This window comes from Eumetopias jubatus, unplaced genomic scaffold (genome assembly GCF_037043125.1).
Source record: "Eumetopias jubatus isolate StellerSeaLion01/CBP00866 unplaced genomic scaffold, mEumJub1_p1.0 scaffold_15, whole genome shotgun sequence".
NCBI classification, from domain to species: Eukaryota; Metazoa; Chordata; class Mammalia; order Carnivora; family Otariidae; genus Eumetopias; species Eumetopias jubatus.
This window is the reverse complement of record NW_028274821.1, coordinates 9,110,548-9,127,249: the sequence shown is the minus strand read 5'-3', so window position 1 is coordinate 9,127,249 and position 16,702 is coordinate 9,110,548. Positions and strand designations below refer to the sequence as shown.

At 45.8% G+C, this 16,702-nt stretch overlaps 1 protein-coding gene across 4 annotated transcripts in view; it reads left to right on the top strand.

The window, feature by feature from the left end:
- The window catches only part of SMARCA2 (SWI/SNF related BAF chromatin remodeling complex subunit ATPase 2), a 169,616-nt gene that overhangs the window by 130,511 nt on the left and 22,403 nt on the right, over nt 1–16,702 (top strand). For 3 of the 4 annotated variants that reach the window (XM_028117303.2, XM_028117304.2, XM_028117305.2), the window contains exons 28-29: nt 1,328–1,545; nt 9,889–9,942. In XM_028117303.2, coding sequence (XP_027973104.1) covers nt 1,328–1,545; nt 9,889–9,942 — 272 coding nt within the window. The remainder of the gene's footprint in view (nt 1–1,327; nt 1,546–9,888; nt 9,943–16,702) is intronic. The other variant, XM_028117307.2, reaches the window with a different exon arrangement.

Sequence of the window (16,702 nt, the reverse complement as noted above, 5' to 3'; positions counted from 1 at the left end):
ATTCTTGTCTGTGTGCATGTTGCTTCTAGGGGTTTGCACATTGGAAAGATGCACAGAAAACCTTCTTTTAATCCCACTAGCATTTTTCACATGCCAGGTTGTTTTGTGTTCTGCACCAGGTTTTCTTCATAAAACCTTTCTTTTTCAGGAGGCATTGTACACAAGTGAAAGAAATTATGTCTGAGCTGTAATCACTCTTTATATTGATTGTTATACTCACATGATCATAAATATTAGCCATGTTTGGTGCTGTGGAGAAATGAAGGTAATTGCTTTATGATTAGGGCTCTTTCAGCTACGAGAAAGGATTGATTAGCATTTGCATACTGGAAGCAATATTGAGAGGCAGGAGAAACAAACAGCAACGTCAGTTATTTTGTGTGAGAAAGCAATCTTGAAATGTAATTTAAAGGTTTTTTTTTTTTAAAAATTTATTTTTCATGGTCAAATTTCCTTTTATCTATTTTTTTTTTTTTTCCATTGCAGTGTTCTTGTATTTTTCTTAAGTTCTGAGATTTACCAGGTTGGGGGGGGGAAGAAAGTTTAAACTTCTGGGTCTGTCACATGGATCTTTTTAGCCATTTACGAACAGGTTTCTTTTATACCTGGTTGTTTTTATAGCTATTTTATTATCTCTCTGCATTAGTGCTGCTGGCTCTGGTTTAAAGCAAGCGTTTGCAGGTAATTGGAAAAAAAAAGTGTTTGTTGTTTGTGTGTGTGTTCTTTATCAGATGATTTAAGTGCGTTTACCAAGGAATGTGGCTTTGTACTTCCTGTTTCCTTGTTTACCAATTGCTACATTAGAACAAAATCTGGATGGAATTCTGATTTATGTTGTGAATCATGAGTAAATTGATGTAAAACCTCAAAGATGGGTCAGAGCTTATATGATTGTAAGGATGTATTCTTAGAGGGATTTTTTTTTTCTTCACCCACCCCTCATTTTGTTTTGTTTTACCATTCCCCGCCTCCCTTACAGTAATGAGACAATTAAGGTCTTTTTCTTACATAGAGCTAAAATTTCATTTGGATTCAGTTATCTTTCAGACACTTAAATGTATAGCTCTTTTTGTATTCGTCATTTCTTCTATTGGTGTTTCCGGCTTTCAACCTATTTTGTTCACGGATTAGACGTGGTTTAAAGACGCATTGATTCAATATGGCAGTCTTCGCTCTTCTTACCTGACCTGGTTACTGTTAACTTATATTTTTTATTATTTTATTTCTGTTAGTTTCATTTTATTCTTACTATTCAGGTTGGCTTTTTAAACTTTTCTTGGTGATTCTCCTGTCTTGAATTTTCCTCCTTCATTCCCTGTTACACTAGGCCATTGAAGACGGCAATTTGGAAGAAATGGAAGAGGAGGTACGGCTCAAGAAGCGAAAAAGACGAAGAAATGTGGATAAAGATCCTGCAAAAGAAGACGTGGAGAAGGCCAAGAAGAGAAGAGGCCGCCCTCCAGCTGAGAAACTATCTCCAAATCCCCCCAAACTGACGAAGCAGATGAACGCCATCATCGATACTGTGATAAACTATAAGGACAGGTGAGTGTTTCACTCCTACCCCTTGATCATCTTCACCAAGAGTACAGTTGAACCACAGAGCAAGATTTATGAAGGTGTGCGCTGGGGTGTTAAGGCTCTTTCTAGTTATGTTTCACAGCTTTTGCCCCAAAGGTGTCAGCAACCTTGTGCCAGGTTCACAATGGCTGCCGTTGCTATGTCGGATGCTGTTTTACTGGCTGTTATTTGAGATATTTGGAGACAGGAGTTTAGATTACAAAATTAAAGTCTAAGCTGGAGGACAATTCTTAAGGATCTCGGAAATACCATCCTTTTGGTAAGGATTTGGAATGGTAGCGTGAAATTATACTTTTGGGCTGAGTTGTTAGGGAGAGAAGAATCCTAGCATACTTAAGGTAAATATTTCATGTCAAGACTCTGATGAAAAAACCAAACAGATGCTTCGTCAGAAATGCCATTCCTTCTTTCCTTCCAACACACTTGAATGTCTGAGCGCTTGTTTCAAACCCTCTCCTTCGTAATGATACTACTTAGACAAGGCATTTCAGTAGATGTAACTCGTGTTCGTGGAACTTTTCAGTGTAATGTTGAGAAATCTGTGCCGGGCACTATCATCCCCAGACCTGTGTCGGTCAGCCTGATACAGTAGATAAACTAGTTCGACTGCATTTTGGGTAGTTGTTTTGGTTTCTGCTTGATAATCAATCATGTGATGCAGTTTTCATAGGAAGATCACATCTCGTTCCAATTAAAGAATCGATAGGAAACAGAATTAAACATTGTATTTCTCTGGATGGTATAGCGGCATTGATCAGTTTTTGGTTACTAATCTTTTTTTTTTTTTACATTAACTAGTGTTGCTCTGTACACCTGGGAGTGTTTAACATGAACAACTAAGTTGTGATTTCAGTTTTTCATTGTGACTTTAGTGCATGTTTTATACCAGGAAGAAAACCTCATTATAAAGGTGAAGTAGTATAAAAAGGAAAATACTTTCCACCCAGAGGTTTCATTGTTAGGTCTTCATTATATCATCCCTAAGGAGTTTCCAGAAGTGGTGGAAGGTGGCAGGAGGGGGTGTGTGTGAAAGAGTCAGGATTTCATGCCCCTGTTTGTGTCCCAGATCTTTTAGGTTCTCTGCTTACTCTTTTTACTTTTTGTTTTTTCTTTTTTTTTTGGTTGGTGGTGTTATTTTTTTTCAAGTGCATCCCCTTGCATCTTTCGGAAGTGGTGACAAAGAGCAGCCCCATTATATTGGGTTTGGATAAGCTGCTCGTTGACGGGAATGACAGCCATCCAAGGAATGAAAATTTGGTCACAAGTCTGTTTCTTTGACCAGAGCGAACGTGCAGATTTCTTTGTAAGCCAAGAGTCCATAACTCTGTCAAGTTTCTCTCTGTCCCCAGCCCTACCAATAGATGTGCCACAGGCAGGAATGGTTTCCAGGAAACCAGCTTGGACAATGATGCCTTATTTGATCAGCCCCTGGTGCAAGGAAAAATAAGTCGGGTCACTCTTGCATACGCCACCAACGCTTTTGCCATTGTCTCAGGAGAGGTAGCATCTGTCACTTTGCCCAGGTGTGCCTTGTTCGTAACCTGCTGAGTGAGTCTAGGGCCCAGGGAACACTGAGACGAGCCAAGAAGAGGTTTAGAAGCTTGGCCTTCTATTCCAGGTGATGGCTCGCTCCTCCTTTAATGGTGTAAAAGAGGTCACCAGCTGGTGGACTACATATTGCCAACAGATTGATTTACTTTATGGTTCATGTTGTTGCGGTGGGGGAAGGGAGGACAAAAAGCAAGCAAACAAACACATGAAACTGGCGAGATTTTGTATCAACTTCAGGTGTTTTCCATTCTCTCCAAACAACCTAAAGATCATGCTACATTCTACTCAGGTTTCCCTAAGGTCACAATCGGTGGCAATGGAGACGTGGCCACCCCCTCCCCACGGGCTCTCCTGCTCTGGGGTGCCCCCACTCCCCATCACCTGCTGCCACCCTTCCAGTGTGGGTGGCCAGTGCTGGTGGCCATTGGTCATCCATGCCTTTCCCACCTGGCCCATTCGACTCCTTTATATTACCTGCTGGCTCCATAGCCTTTTGAGTTTATGACTTCCTGAAACACATAGCTGTGGGCTGACCACATTCCTCGAAACCCCCACCAAATGTGAGGTTCCATCCCTTACCCCTGAGCTAAGCACAGCCCGGTAGCTGATGGCACAAGCTCTCGCCGGGGTTCAGCTACCCATGTTTAAGTCTTGAATCCAGCGTTGACTACCTGTGGGGCACTGGGGCACCTTCCTCAACCTCTCTGAGCCTGTTTGCCTCATCCACGAAATGGAAGGATTGACTGTAGCTGCCTTGAGAGGCGTTCTGTGAGTTTGAGGAGTTAATACAGGCCAAGCTGGGTGGAGGCATCTCATTACTAATAATCAGCCTCTCTGACTACTTTTAGCTCATCAGGTGGCTAAATGGAGCTCTGAGCCCTTGAAAGGAAGTGTCCTTGCTGATAGAATTTCCATCCCCCCCCCCAAAAAAATAGAAAACACAGTTTCACTGGGACTGATTATTGAGCATGTCTCTGCTTGTATTGTAGGGGGAAAGAATATTTGTATATTTTAGCATGCAGACTTTAAGTACTTTTTTTTTTTTCCCTCCCCATTCTCTGGTTTCAGTTACTTATTTAACCCTTGCTTGAAAAGTACCCTCCTAAGGCCCATCCTGCCAGCTTCCACATTTGGGTACATTCTAGGGAGCATGTGCTCGGTCGCTGCTGCGTGTTTCATGGATTGTTCATGTTAGTAATCTAGAAAAAGCACTGATTCTGAATATTTCTGTGTTTTATTTCTCTTACCCAACTTGGTTCTGAAGTAGGAGGCTCTCAAATTAGGCGGGCCTTAATTGGATACATTGTTATATTTTTGTTGGTTTTAGAAAATACTGCTGGGAAATGTACCTACCCCTCCATGTGTTGAGATTTCTGTACCATTAAAGTCAGCTGCTAATATAGTAACTCAGCCTACCTGCGCAAGAAATGCCACCAGTGCTCACCTCCCTCCTATCACCTCAGCCAAATGTTAGGGCTCTGACAGTCATACAGATTAGCGGTGTATTAAATAAGAACTGCCATCTATATTTAACTGATACATAAGAATTAATTAGCTCTCATGAGACGGTTTTTTCAAAGTTCTTGCATGATTCTGGGACAGATGTATCTTTCTTTTTTATAAAGAACTAGGATAATTTAAGCATCTATTTATTCCCTTTGTTTTCAGTGCCAGGCCTTTTTCTTTTTTTTTTTTTTTTTTTTTTTTTTTTTTTTTTAGGGAGGGTACTTTTTAAAATGTGACCCCAGAGAGCCAGTGATTTTGTGTGATTCACAAATGTAAAATCCTTCTGCGGTAATTGCTATCGGAAGGCAGTACTGGTCAGCTATTACTCGTTCCTAGCTTTTTCTTTTCCCCTAAATTAAGTAGTACTTGTTTTGACTTACATTCATTGTTTTCTGTTTCTGTAGAAGGTTTTTAAAAATACTGTTGTAAGATTATGTAATATTTAACCTCGGACTCGATTTCTTTAAAAAAGGGATTCCTCCTCCTCTGCATGTGTAACCCTTTAAAACTGCCCCAGGGATGAGATCTAGAACAAGGTGGTGAGGGGTAGGGTCTCCCAGAGAGAGCTGTCCCAAGTCGAGAGACGTGGCTTAGAGTTGTTTGGATAAGGCAAAGATTCTAGAGGGATTCAGGGTTTTAGCCCTCCCTGGTCCATCTTCCCACAACCCAGGCGTGTCTCCGACACCACGTTGGACAGACCACCATCCAACCTGTGTGTGGACACTCCCAGGGATGAGTCCACTGTGTTAGGGGGCAGTTCAGGACACTGAAGGATACCTCTAAACACAATAGTCATTTCCTATATGAAAATGGACTCAGCCTTCTGTCGTCTAGCTATTCTCCTTGGACCTTCAGCGAGTAAACCTGTTCCTCATTTCAAGAAATGTCCTTTGTGAACAACATATCCACCTCAGGACATTCTCCTTGAGGCTGAAACCCCTCCCTTTGCGCTCTGAGTGATATCTAGACGTTCGCCATTCTGGTCCCCTTCCTTGGGCACATCCTGCTTTCTCAGTGTCCCACTGAACATACGGCACCCAGAATCCCAGAGGTATTCTGATGGCTAAGTACAGGGTGGTTAGCTTCCTTGGGCTGGAAACCAGTATTCTGTTACCATGACTCAAGAGCGTAGTAACGTTTTCCAGCAACTCTGACACAGACTTAACCTTTATGGAACATGGGACTTGTTGAAAGCTTCCATTCCCCCAAAACATGCAGAAAGCTCTTTTGTCACTCGAAGCTGCCAAGGTTAGCCTTTAAGTAAGCATTTGATTTTTTTTTTTTTTTTTTTGAACCTTTATCTACTGACTTCATTCTTTCCCCGGTCAGTTCTGTTTAACTGATTCATGTCTCAACTTTCTAGTCTACCGTTATAACTTAATTTTTAGGCCTTTAAAAAAAAAAAAATGGTTCCTTGTCTAGGTCTTTTTCTTTTTTTTTGGTCCACAGAAGATTTGTTATAAGCTGTTGTTGAGAAACTTCTAAAGGGCAAAGGACAGTCTCCTGTGCCCCCTGAAAAACCACTTCAGGTTGACAGGAATATAGTAACCAGTAATACCTAAAGTTGATCAACGGTCTGCGAACTCACATGACGGTGCCATCATGTCATGCACATTCATCTCTCCTTTGTCAAGGCTAAAACCAAGAGATACCACATTTGTGACCTCTCCAGTCTGTCCACCTAGAAACCCCACCGAAAGGATGAAATGAGGTTAGCCTGCCAAGGCTTTATCCAGGAGACCCGCTACTGGTACTCAAATGATGTTATATATCTTCCCTAAATAGCCCCGTGGCATCTGAATAATTTCTCCTAATTTTTTTTTTTTTTTTTTTTTAACGGAGGGTCCACAGCAAGCATAGAAGCCTCGAGTTTCCTTTTTCATTTTGACATAGGGACACCGGCACTCTTCTCGTCTTCTGACTCCATTTCTATTCTTTGTGATTTCTTAAACATGATGAGAAGCAATCCACACACTCCGTCAGGATGTAATTAGTTTGCAACTGAGACTTGGACTCATTTGAAGTGCCTTCCTATGCTCCGTCGACTCTCCCATTGGTAGCTTTTGTTCAGCATTTATTGTGCCTTGCTTTTCAAATCTGAGCATTGTTCTCATCCCTGAAGAATCTGGAAACAGAAGATGAGGTGGCGTCATCTCCTCACTCCCTGGCCGTTGTTTTGAGGACTGTAGTGCGAGCATTCCAGGAGGACTGGCCCTGCCGTCTGCCAACAGTTGGGACTTCAGGTCCAGCTTTGAGGCTGGAGGGAGGGAAGCAGTGGGCGAGGCAGGAAGTATCTGTCTGGCCAGTCTGATTGGTGGATGAAACCCTGGCCCATGGTGAGAAGTAGGGGCAGGGCTGGTGACCGCTGGGCTCCTTCCTCCCTGACAGTCTTGGGGCTCTGCTGTCCTCCCTGAACAGGAACTGTCCTCTTCTTGCTGTGAATTTTAAGAAGCCTTGGTTGACATGTCTGAGAATGGTGGAAAGCCTGGGCTTGTTCCGAGTTTTAGCTGTCCTCAGTTGTAGAAAATCATTCATTCATCCTGGAAATATGTATGGCATTCCTCCCTTATTTGCAGCCCTGTACTACGGAATAGGGCCAGAGGGTAAAGAAAAAACGACAAAAACGAAACAAAACAAAAAAACCCTCAAAGTACTTACCCCACTGGCTCACCATACATGTGTTGGAGGACATAGTCTTCCTACCACATGGTCTTCCTTCCAACAGGTGACCGACCAGGGGAATTTAGGGAAGGGAGGGATCACGTGAGCTCATTATAGGAGGACACAATGACGTTATCTCGTGTTTAGGGTCACTTAGGAAGAAAAAAAATGCTATCATTATAAAGACATTTACCCTGGGAAAGGAGAGGTACCATTTCATCTTATTCCATTACATTTTAGCACCTTTCCAATACATTTTAACACCTTTCCGCAGAAAGACTGGGTAGACCTCCAACCTTAGGACAAAGTGTCTTCGTTTACCTCCTGTACACCCCAAAGTCACTGGTAGCATTTCCCTCTATTTGAGGAAGGCCGAGCTGCTGTCTTTGAAGGTCTACATCACATCAGTCCATTCTCCAGAAGGGATGGGCTCCTGTTAAAATGTTGCCTTGTTCCAGGGTTTCCTCTCAAGTGCTTGACCTGAAGTGCATTATTTACGGGGGGGCGGGGGGGAGGGTAGGGAGAGGGGCTCTCCCGCATTGATCACCATCTGGAGGCTTCGATCCAGGGTGGACTATCCATACCACTGTTCCTCCTGCCCCTCCAAAATGGATTTGTAGTAACAGAGATGTTTAAAACCAAACCAAGGGCGCCTGGGTGGCTCAGTCGTTAAGCGTCTGCCCTCGGTTCAGGTCATGATCGCAGGGTCCTGGGATCGAGCCCCGCATCGGGCTCCCTGCTCCACGGGAAGCCTCCTCCTCCCTCTCCCACTCCCCCTGCTTGGGTTCCCTCTCTCGCTGTGCCTCTCTGTCAAATAAATAAATAAAATCTTAAAAAAATAAATAAAACCAAACCAAATCCACATCACTCTATTCTTCCTTGAACTCTTTTTTAATTGTTGTTTTGGTATTTTGTACCCTTTTTCTTCCCACGCCTAAGGTGATCAGATAGCTGGCTTGGGTAGGTCTGTCCCCATCTACTCCTCACCTGAATCATTCAAAATTATTCTGCCAGGATCTCTTTTGTTCCGAGTCTTGCATCCCTTGTGATCTCCAATCTTCATTAGTTTCAGCTCACAGAACCTTGCTCATCGTTCTCCGAATTATTTACATCCTGCTCTATAAACTAAGATAGTATTTCTTGTTGCCACGTTTCTCTTCCTCCATCACTGCAGGTCCTGAGACACTGTGGGCTGTTTGTCCTCTGTGTCCCCGTGGTTACCATAATCACAAACCCAGCGTCCCAAAGGCACAGTAGAAAAAGCATTCCTGACCCCATGCCTTATTCCTGATCTGCACTCAGATACCAAGTTCCCTCACCACACGCACGAGCATCTGTCCTGGCCACCCTGGCTTCTGTGTGGCCCCACACGCTTCTGCAGAAGCCCTCCCCGTGGCTGGCCTGACCTGCTGCCTGTGTCCCCTGCCTCCCGTCTGCTCCTCGTCCTGCCTCTCTGGGGTGTGTGTCTGATCCTGGCTCCCTGGTAACGTTGCACGGTTTCCCTTTGCCTACTGGACGATGATGATGATGATGATCCAACTTCTTAGCGTGGGAAAGGTAGTCTTCCATAGTCCGACCTTGATGACCTTCCCAACTTCGCCTTCCATCATGTCCCTTCCTATTCTCCCTCTTCTTTCAGACATTCCAGCTCATTTTCTTTTTCCCTACCTCTCCTCTCTTCCCGGTGTATGCTTCCCCCCCGCCTGCCATGCCTCGAGCCCTCCTAAGAGCCAGCAGTGGCTCCAGGAAGGGATTTTTCTAGGCAGCCCCAGGTAGGCGCTGCGTGCCAGGGGGTGCTGTCCTCACCTGAAGTAAGGTCTGGATGAGAGGGCAGTTTCTCCAACATCTCACGCCCCGTATCTGCTTTATTTGCCACTGCACAAAGGGACAGTAGTGTAACAGGCTCAGGATGGCTCAACTGAAGCGGCTTCCCTGGAGGCCCGTGGAAGGGCCAGAGACCTCGGGTGGTGGCTCCTGGTCCTTTCCCGTTCCAGGGACTTGCAAAGACTAGAGGGCTGGGAGGCAGAGCCAGCTAGCTGGGTGGTGTCCTCTGGAGTGCCCTCCCTATGCTGGCTGCCTCCACATCGTGTGCTCCAGCTCTCGAGGTAAGTCGTAGGAGCTAGGCTCGGACAGGGACAGGTCACAGCTACTCTGGTGAGGTCACGCCCCTCCCTGCCCCTCCCCAGCCAGTGCTGCCTGACTTGCACTGCTTCTGGGCAGTGGATGGCACCTGAGCCCTAATGCTCCCCTAGAACAGGCGCAGAGGGAAAGGGCATCAGCATAAGAGGCATTGACGTGTTTAAAAGAAGCGGGAAAAGTCTCAGAGACGTGAGGAAATACAGGAAATCGTTTTTTGGGGTTTTCCCCCCATTTCCAGAGAACTGTGTGTTTTTTCCGAGTGTGGTTCCACCCAGAACCTCACGTGGTCTTCCCCCAAATCCCCCGAGTAGGCGAGGCAGGTGGGTGAGCGGGGTGAGGCTTGGAAAAGTGAAATGCCTTCCCCCAAGGTCACCCAACGTGGCAGGAAGAGCTGGGCTGGGACTCGAACCCAGGTCTTCTGACGCCGGTGTTCTTTCTACTCTACCACAGGTGTAACGTGGAGAAGGTGCCCGGTAATTCTCAGTTGGAAATAGAAGGAAACAGGTCAGGATGCGTCTTGTATCCCCTTGTCTCTGAATACAGGTATCCCTTGGCGCAGCACACAGACCGACTCCGAAGGAGCCGGCAGCCCATTTCTCCGCGTGCCCGCCCCCCCCTCCCCGACGGCCCCTGCTCGGGGTGGGGGATGGAGGCGCACGGATCCTCTAAAACATCCTCCAGGGCTTGCGAAGGTGTCTGTGCGCGCTTCAGTTTGGATGCGCCCGCGTTCTAAGTGCCCTTCCTCCTCCCTGCCGCACCTCGGAGACGCGCTTCTGTCTTAACACCCGCGGGCCTCCTCCCCTGGGGCTGCCTCGGTGTGGAAGCTTCCCGAAGGGCGCCGGTGGCGGTGGCGCCGCGGCAGGGCGCGGGGAAAGGCGCGTGCTGGAGTCAACGGGCCTTGTGCAGAGCGTCGGCGCCCCGGGTGGGCTGCTGGCCTCCCCTGCACCTCGCCTGCCCCGTGGTCCTGAGCGTCCCGAGCCAGGCCGTTTGACCTTTGTGTGCTTTTGCTTCTGGGGGTGGAAAGCACAAATGCTTTCCGCCTCGAGATTTCGGGAGAAGGAGGTGATGTTGGTCGCGTGGGAGAGGGCGGATGTGCAAGACTTCCCAGGGTTAGGAGCTACTAGTGCTAAACGGAAGACTTTTTTCTTTCAGTCAGCCTGAACTTAAAAAAAAAAAAAAAAAGATATACTTGACTATCCCTCTTCCATTTGTGTCGGTTGACCCAGTGACATCGTTTACAGCATTTTTTTCCTCACTAGCGTAGGAACCAGCTTAGGGCGAGGAGGAAGAGGCGTTGAAGCTTCTTTTCCAGAATGAATACCCATCCTCAGTGGCGCATCTAAGGCAATGAAACGTGGGAATGATTTGGGCCTACCCGTGTCTGTGTGGGGATGGGACTGTTGTGCAAGATGGTTGATTTTTTTGTTTTTCTTTTTTGATAATTCCTATTGGTGTTGAGGAAACAGGGTTCGGCCCTGGAAGCCAGACACTGCAACCGTGGTGTTCACTGCGGGGACGTCAAGAATTGTGTTTCGTTCTTGGCATCATGAGACCGAACTCATCTGGATTTACAAATAACTATGACATAAATTATGATTATTACTTTGGCCACTTTAAATAAGGAAGCAACTTGGATAACAGCTTCCACCACCCTACCCCTGCCCATCCCAACATGGAAAGGAGGCTTTATGGTCTAAATGGGGTGACGTGGCTAAACGCCCAACCCGGTAAACAAGGACAGACATAAGCTCCTGCCCCCTTCCATCAAAATGGTCATGTGACCATGAAAAGTGGATGAATCGCAACTTTAAAGAGTATTGCAAGCCTTCCGGGTCATGCCTGGGCTTTTCCTGGAGGTGATAGGGCTGTATGTAGCTGGGATCTGGATACATGTATTTTTACAGAAGACACATTTAAATTATGATTGACAGAGCCACAGCAAGGGGTTTTGAAACTTCCGCTGTCCGGGCTCTGGAGTCTTTCTCGTCCCTTACTGGCATGTACGCTGCTTTTTTCCATACACCCAAGTTTATGATGTGTGTTGTTCAGAGTTTGTATTAGGATGAACAGAATTTGAAAGTTCTTTTTTTCATGTGTTCAGAAGCACTGGCCGTTTTCTGTGCCAGTCTCTGTGCGAGTACTGAGAATGGGGTAGAAATGAATCCAGTGGAACGCCTTAAAGCGTAGTTGGCAGGAGCTACGAAGGAAGAACACATACCGGGTATGAGTACATCGTGTATGGGGACGGAGGGGAGGGTCGCAAGGCGCGGCGAAGGCATCGGGTCTAATCGTGCACAGAGTGGGGACCCCCAAGTAGACTGCAGGGGTGGAGGACAGGGCAGAGGCACTCAGTCCCCTGTGCATGGGCCACCATGTGTTAGGGAAAAGCGGGACCCTCTACAGACCATGTGGATCCCAGTAGGACTGGACCCCGCAAGGAAGGGAAGGGGGCAAAGCGTGGGACAAGGTGGTGGGTGTGAGGACAGAGGTGGCTTCCCAGACGTGTGACTGACAAGACCCCAGAGCAGACCGGACGGGAGAGAGAACGTACAGATCGCCCGGGGGTCTCTGCTCAGTGAGTGTGGTGCCAGTCACAGGGATGCAGGTGGACGGACAGGCGGCATGTGCGGGTGCCACATGCGTGCACGGCTACCCTGCCTGACATCCGCCCTCCCAGGAAATCCCAATTTCTCTGCATGGCTGTAAACTGCCCTTGAGGTTGGGATTAGGTTGCTGGTATTGACTATCCCTTCAGGACTGGCCAACGAGCTCTTTCAGATGAAATTTATTTTTAGCGATGTTGGCACCAGACGTTGTGTCTTTCTTTAAATAGGGGAGGGAGGCTAGGACTATGGATCTCGGGCCCGAGCACTTTTGCATATAGTAGCTCTAATTAGACGAGAAAGTCTCATGAAATAGTAGTGTGACCAAGTGGACACACTTGTAGAAAATCTTCGTTGGAGGTGAAGAGCCTTTCTTCCTGCATTGGATACTTGGGGCTCAGTCTCAGGGCCGACAGTTTATCTTACGTAGCTGCAGCCTGGTGAGGTCGTAGCCTCATGCATTGTCTGGGAGGGTGCTCCCCAGATTGGGGTCCTCAAACTCCAGTCCTGTAGCTTCTTGGAGATGCCCCGGTGGTGCAGTTAGAGGCTCTGAGAAGTCTGATCAAAAGTAACCTATGGAGCTTCATTCCACCCAGTGTGTCCCAAACTCCTTCGACCAACAAAACCCCCTTTTCCAGGGAGATCCATTAAAAATCCATTAAGCTTGTGTTCCGTGGAGCACACTTTGGGAAATGCCGACGTGGAGCTCAGGAGTTGCATTTTGTCCAGGGAGAATTTGCTCAGGGAAATGTGGATTTCGGTACTTTATTTTTCCCTCATGACAAATACTACTACTACTCACGCATTTAGTAGAAAAGGCTACCTGGACTCCTGGTGACTTGACACTTATTTATGATACTCCGCCAATTATACCCACATAAAGCAATGGGCAGCCCACAGATAAACTTAGCCTGTCTGCTTTCCAAGGCGCAGAAGGCCTCCTGAGGCTTCCCGGGTCAGTCTGGCCTGGGAAGAGCAGGGTCTCTGCCTCTCAGAGCTGCAGACCAAAACCAGCACAAATGACCTCTCTCTGCGGGAGGAGGAGGAGTCCCAGCTGGATAACAAGGCGGGTTTTCTTACGGGCTGATAGAACCGTCTTTAAAGCCACTCCATAAGCATTTTAATAAAAAACGGATTGCTCTGAAAGATGGCAGTTATTGGGCATATATGTTCTTGCATAGTCATGGGGAAAAATTCTGCCTCCTTCCTTAGAATCACACGTCCTACATCTTCCTTAGGAATTTGCTAAAATAGCAACTCAGGACAGAGCAGCCCTCCGGGGCCCCCTTTAACCCACCCCTCTAACAAAGTGACGCATGGGACTTGAGGCTCAGGTGGAGAGGCATTTGATTTTGTTTGCCTGTGACAGTTTTGTGCTTTTGAGTTTGGTCACATTGCAGCCAAAAGCTTTGAAGTGTTTTTACCGTGACGAAGTAGAGACACAGGGTCGGATCCAAGAATGAAATACTCGGGAAGGGAAGGTGCGTCCTTGCCTTTTGAAAGGAGGGCTTTCTCTGAGTGCTGTCCAAGTCTTCAGGATGACATGACCTAGACTGGTGAAGTAGCTGACCAAGGTCACACAGGTGGACAGGTGTGCAGTTAGGATTCGATACTTCTATCTGCTCTTAAGAAATGTCAGGTGAGAAAAAAGGGGAAGCAACCAGACATCCTGGGTCAGTATTTCTAAAAGAGTCAAGGGATAGGTGATAGATCTCAAAGTTTCCTCAAAATGCTTGTCTAAGCAAAGAAATCATATTCTCAGAATCCCACAGGCACCTTTGATTTGTAGTAGTAAGTTTGAGGAGAGAAAGCTGAAGAAATAAATAGGAACTTCACAGTATAGTAGATTCTAATGATTGTGATACATTATAAATTTGATGCAATTATTCTATTTATTTGGCTTTATTATGGTAGAATTAAAAGGTGCCAGTTGGTGAAATGTCGTACGTATGGTGACGTAAATAAAAGTTGGTCATATACCCCTTAGATCTCATTTCCCCAGAAAAAAATTTGATTAGATTTTTGACTTAGAGCATGTTTTCAAAGAAGGTAACCCAGTAAAAGTGTTTTGAGACCTACTTTATTTATGGATGATGATATGGTTACAAATTACATTAGAGTGTAAATCCTCCTTCTGTTGAATCAGAGTGCGTTGTTGTGAATATTTATTTATGCTTTGGCATATCTCCTTGTGGTCCTTAGTTTATGACTTTTTAAAAACCCAGTTGCAGTTGTACTGCATTTACAGTTTGATATCCTGTGTTATTTTATTTATTTACTTATTTTTACTGAAGGTCCTAACAAGGATTTCTCCCTTCTTCAAGGCATCATCTTTGAATTCGTAATTTCAGACTCTCTAGCATTCTATTGTCCTTTCCCCAGCACACGTTCTGGATGGTTTCAGTTAGTTATTCTAAATAACGCTGTGCTGAACATCATTCATGTATGTATGTGTCTGTTACATGGACGTACTTATATTACACACGTGTTATTGGCCTAGAGTGGATCGCCAAAAATAGAACCACGCAGCAGGGTATAAATCTTTGCTGCTTTTCTTACTGAGCTGACTGAGCCTTTTATCAACTGCTAACATTGGGGCACTTACCTTGCATTAACCTGATGTAACCTTATTTTTGTTGACACCTCAGGCACATCCTGTATCTACACTCCTGACACAACCCTTGGGGTGATTTTTACCCACCACCACTTCCACTGCCAAAGGCAAGCTTACCCCAATTGCATTCTGTTTGGCCATAACCTCCCATATTCTTCAGGTTTCCAAGCTTGTTAGGAATTATCAATCAATTATCGATCAATACTCAGTAAGACTCAGGTGAGAGATCTCAGTAGCGAACACGGAGCGCGGGTGCTTCTCACACCTGTTTCGTGCCTAGCTCGGGTCTCTGGGGGCTCTCTGGGGGAAGTGGGGTGCTGCTGTGTTTCAGGTACATTTTTAAGTGGTTTGTATGAAACCTCACCAGAATCTGACCCTGAAAAGCAACAGCATGCTTTCACCTACTGCCCTCCAATGTTGACCCAATTTTTTAAAGTTTTCATCCCAAAAGATTTCCTGTGTTTGATTCCTTATTGTAGTAACTTTTTTTTTTTTGTAAAATCCTTCCAACCCCAAGTGGGTATTCTAAATCATGACATCATTGTTTTGCATTTTTTGTTTTTTTTTTTTATGGAGGCAAGATAGGTTGTATTACGTGTATACATAGGTCTTTTTCAGTGTTAGCTAAATTCTTTTTTTCAGAAGTATCCATTATCCATGCTTGTCAACAGATCAGCCTGGGCAGGTGAAAAGAAAATCCTAAAACAAACAAAAACCAAAAACCTCTCACCCAATACCTTATCTTCTTGGTTTGGGTTACAGAAAAGGCAGAATAGCCAGCATTTTAAAGGATTAGGTCTCTTAGCACTTCCGTCTTCTGCCATACCTGAAATGTAATCAAAGGGAAAGCTGATGTTTCTGTGACATTCTTCATGTATGCTGTCACCATTTTAGAATCCCAGGAGTACAGATGTGAAAGTTTTGTGTGTCCTTTGGTTTGCAGAAGTAAGGGGAGAGAAGTAGGTTCCCAAACGAAGCCCAGCAAAGTAAACCTCACCTGTGTGCCTGCATATCCATGTGTATGCACACACACATACGAACAGTACATTTGGGGTTTGCAAACCACTGTTCCCACAGTGACACGGGGGGCCCTTCCATCTCACACACCCTGACATTGGGGCCACATGTGTCTGTGTCCATTCACCTCTGTGGGCAGGAACCCCCGGTCTGCTTGGTCGACCAGCACCTGGAAACTCTCTGCAGTGCACACTGTTATTTTATATTTTAGGTTACGCTCCTCCCCCACCCAGGTTGTTCCTTATCAGGGTCACGTTTCCTGTTCTGTGATAGATCTCTGTATGAGATCGATCTGAAGTAACGTACCACCAGTGGAATCCTTTTTTGGGAGCAGGGAAGCAGGTGTCATTTCGGTCATGGAAAGCAGCACTCTTCCAGCGAACAATTTCTACTTAGAGTCCTTAAATTGTACAAGGTGACATAATGGAAAATACCTGGGGGGGGGGGGGTAGGTTAAGCATTTCAACAGAAACAGAACACCTTCTGCAAACCATTGTACAATTAGTCCATTGTTCTGGACTTAAAAAAAAAAAAAAAACTTTCCAGCCCTGGGGTGAAAAAAAAAAAAAAGCATTTGAAAAGGTATGTTTAAAAAGCCTTTGCTCAGCTTAAGTTTGAAAAAGAAATGCCAAGAATTCAAAACTCTGTCAGGCTGTTTCACTTCCTTTTTCATTTTTTTTTTTACCTTTAATTTAGGGGAAAAAAATAAGTTACTGTAGTGATCTTGGTAGCAAGTGGTTCTACGTTGATGCATTCTTTTTTTTTATTTGAGAGAGAGTGTGCCCACAAGTTGGGGGCAGGAGGTGGGGAGGGGCAGAGGGAGAAGCAGACTCCCTGTTGAACAGGAGCCCGACACGGGGCTCCATCCCAAGACCCTGGGGGTCATGACCTGAGCTGAAGGCAGACGCTTCACTGACCGAGACACCCCAGGCACCCCTACCTCGCTGCATTCTATAGGTCACCTAAAGCTGGATGTCCTCCTGACATTTCTGCCCAAGCTGGTCATCAGAACCACTCCTCCGGCAGGGAG